Below are 3,780 nucleotides of genomic sequence, written 5' to 3' on the forward strand. Positions count from 1 at the left end.
AACGAAACAAAATGAGGAAGATAAAGTAGGAAAGGGAGGAAAGTCTTACCCTTGTTTAAACTTAGTGGCTGATTAATTAAACTGCCCATGTCAGTGCATTGTTCCAGCAATTAGTATAAATAAAGCCCCAAAAATAATTGTTCTCTGAAACCCTCAAGTGGAATTTTATAACAGTACACATGACCAGAGTTGCCCATTTAGCAATTACTACCCTGAAACTAGCAGATGAATAATCCCAACAAATTACATAGAATATAGTATAAATCTTCGTTTTCCAAAAAAAATTGCTCTATGCGAAGTCATTACTCAGTTATGAAGAGTTTAGCCATCAATCTCCTAAAACAGTTGAATCTAAAATCCAACCTATCTTAATAACTAAGCATAATCAAGGTCCAAACACATAAACATTGTGTGAGTATTAGGTAAAAACCATTAAATATTACACTAACTTGTTATATGATAATTAATTACAACTTTTGATTAGTGATAATTAATTACAATTAATGTGCAAAGATATCATGACTCAAGTTTTCATTACTAAGGGCTTACCTAAAATGATCACTACCCAAAAAATTACGTCTTGCTAATTCATGAACACTGCAAGCATGCACCCAAGTTAGAATGAACTTACATACAGAAACATATGTTAAACTTTGTGAACATTACATACAAAAAATTGACATCTATGCATACGATTGTATGTCAATATATGTGAAATTAATCTTTTACACAATATATGAATAAGATAGCAAAAACAGGAAAAAATAAAAATATGAGATATATTTAACTACTTCAACTTAGTGTTGGTAAAAACCTGCTTAAGCACAAAGCAACATGGCTGAAACACTTCACATACCAAAAGTGCACTTTCTGGAACTTTTAGTGTGAGCTTAAAGTGTAGAAAAGTATGTTTTTGAAATTGCTTTTAGAAAAAATTACAAAAATCAGTTCAAGACCTAGAAAACGATGTGATAAAATATATTTACATATTTAGTTGATATTGAAGATCGTTTACCTATCATCGCACAACGTGTTGTCACAATTGATGTATATGTTTTAGATCCGATAGTTCAAGTTGGCTATATGGATTTGTATTTGATTGCTTATGTTAGCATAAAGTCAATAGCATACTTTGATTGAATCATGTACTTTAATTTGATTATGCTTATCAAATATCAAAACTTGACTTTTATGTACGTTAACTTGATATTTATGTAGTCAGTATATTACTTGATTTTTCTGTTGAATGATACACTAATAACTTGAGAGAATAGGCTATATATATTACCATTTTTCTTTTTAAGCTTTTTTTTGTGTATTTTATGGGATTTTTTCTATTATACATCATTTTAAAAAATATCCGCCTTACTTCAGTCAAGCATGCCTAGGCTCTAGACAACATTTGCGCTCATGCTTTCACCAATATTGCTTCAACTGTAGATCCTCATTAAGCCCAATAGATTACCACTTCGAAAATAATAAAACTGAAAGGAACTGCATATACATTTCAACCAAAAACTAAAAGGAAACATAAAACCCCCCTAGCTGTTGTACCTCAGATTAGATACGTTTCACATTGGTTCCTGCTTTGAAGTCCTAAAATGAATTAAGCACATCTAAGTTGCAAAATTGCATATTTCATGGAATGGATTAAGGCAGAATTTAGAACAATACTTTCCATCTCTTGCTTCCATAGAAGAGTCCCAAAAAAGGAATTTAATAGATGAAATTTCAAGTATTCAAACATTCGAAAGACCTAATTTTCTTTTCCTTTCTTTTTTGTTAGTACATTTTCTAAGAAACCATATAAAAGGGAGAAGAAACAGATTTAGCACCATTCAAAGCTCGCAGCAACATATACGTCAAGTCCCCTAGGAAAGGCTTCATAATTAAACCAACACTTCGTGCCCATATAATTCTCAATGAAGCAAAAATTAAGGAGGGGGGGGGGGGGGGGGGGGGGGGGGGGGGGGGGGGGTGAAGAAATAAATAAAAGAACGCACTTTTCGAGAAATTGGAGAGAAATAGAAGTTCTTAATCAAGAAAACCTGTTCGCCGCCACACCGCATTCCGAACCTGGCGAAGATCCCTCCCCTTGAGCGTCCTCCCTGCGCCTTCAAGCACGGAGCACGCGAGCATCGGCGACTGCACTCTCGCCACAATCTCGTGCGGTGGCAACATCTCTCCGTCCCCATCATCGTCAACGTCATCAATGGCGTCGAATTCGCGATGCCTCCGCATGGCCTTGGCCAGGACCGGCACGTTCACCGGCGCCGACTGGTACCTGACCGAGGAAGGCAACGACATTCGATCCTGCGAAGGTTTGGGGATCGTCGGAATGATACGTGAGGAAGTGGAGGTTGAGGAGGACGAGGAAGAGAGCGAAAGAGAAGCCTTTGGGTACAAATGCGAAAAGTTTCGGATGTTGGGGGACGTTTCATTCTCAGGGAGCGCTGCGAGGATGCCGAAACTCTCGGACCCAGCGAAACTCTTGTGGTGGTGATTGTGTAGGAGGTTGTGGTGAGGGTTGGATGAAGCGGAGGACGGAGGGGTTGAGTGGTGGTGATGGTCCAAGTCGGAGAAATCTCCGGTCCAGAGAACGTCGTCTTCGTTGAGCTCGACACCGGCGCTTGAAGCTGGGGCGGAGGAGGAGCTAGTGTTGTCATGATGGGGAGAAGAGCCGAGGAAGCGGTCGCCGACGGTAGACTTTCGAGGACAGAATCGGCTTGGACTGTTGAGGTCCATCTCGGGAGGCCGGCTCCACAAAATGAGAGGTGTGGTTAGGAAGGAGAGGGTTATAACCGAGATTTGCAATATTCCTCCGTGAGTATTAAAGATAATGCATGCATCAAGAGCCGTCGATATTGTTGAATTTATATTGTTCTGAGACGAGCTTTGCCCAAGCAACAGTGTTGATTCGGTTCAGTTGAAGATAAGGTTGCAGGGTATTGAGAGCAGCGAGCGACGCAGCGGAAAAATATGGGGGAAATGGGGTTGGCAGAAACGTGGGACACGAAGAGGTGCGAGGAAGAAGGACGGTGCCTTTTCCTCAGATGCCGGGCAAAAGTTACTGACAGACACCTGCCAAGTTGCAACCCTACGTACACCTGGTTAATATGCCACGTACACATCAAAACATTATAAAATAAAAAAGTGGTGCTAAGCTGTCCCAGCGTCTGGACGTGTCTTTAGCATAAATGTATTTTTTTTTTTTATTTTATATATATTTTTAATATATTTTAATATTTTAAAAAATAAAAAATATATTAATATATTAAAAATAATTTTCTTGATTATTAAATAAAAAATTAATTTAAAAAATGGTCATTTAGACTGGTACCCTTGGAGCGGCATGGTAAATTTATTCAAAATAAAAATATAACAAATTAGAAATTAAAGTTAAAAGAATTAATAAAATAAATAAAAAGAATAATACTAAATACAAATATAAAATCTCATATAAATTATATGTAAAAAAGATGGTCACATTAATAAAGAATAATTTTTTTTATATTTTTAAAATAAAATATATTTTTTTATAAAGATTTATATAGAATTTATCTATTTAAAATTTATATTATTATATAAATAATTTATATGAATTGTTTAGACTTAGAGGGAAAAAAAAAAGAAAATTTATCAATTAAATAATAGATTTTTTTTTTACTTTTCCATCTTAGCTAATTCTCGAGACATCGTAGATGTTGTAGACAAATTCTTGGTATCGAGATTCGAGATGGTCAAGCACATCAAGCTCAAGCTTTAAAGTGTTGCAATTAA

The 3,780-nt window shown here is 36.3% G+C and overlaps 1 protein-coding gene across 1 annotated transcript; it reads right to left on the bottom strand.

The window, feature by feature from the left end:
* Positions 1-1,695: 1,695 nt before the first annotated feature.
* Positions 1,696-3,048, bottom strand: LOC122290872. The gene has a single exon (XM_043098542.1). The coding sequence runs from the start codon at positions 2,743-2,745 to the stop codon at positions 2,035-2,037; it is 711 nt and encodes a 236-aa protein (XP_042954476.1). The 5' UTR covers positions 2,746-3,048; the 3' UTR covers positions 1,696-2,034.
* Positions 3,049-3,780: the final 732 nt, after the last annotated feature.

This window comes from Carya illinoinensis, chromosome 13 (assembly GCF_018687715.1).
Source record: "Carya illinoinensis cultivar Pawnee chromosome 13, C.illinoinensisPawnee_v1, whole genome shotgun sequence".
Taxonomy (NCBI): Eukaryota; Viridiplantae; Streptophyta; class Magnoliopsida; order Fagales; family Juglandaceae; genus Carya; species Carya illinoinensis.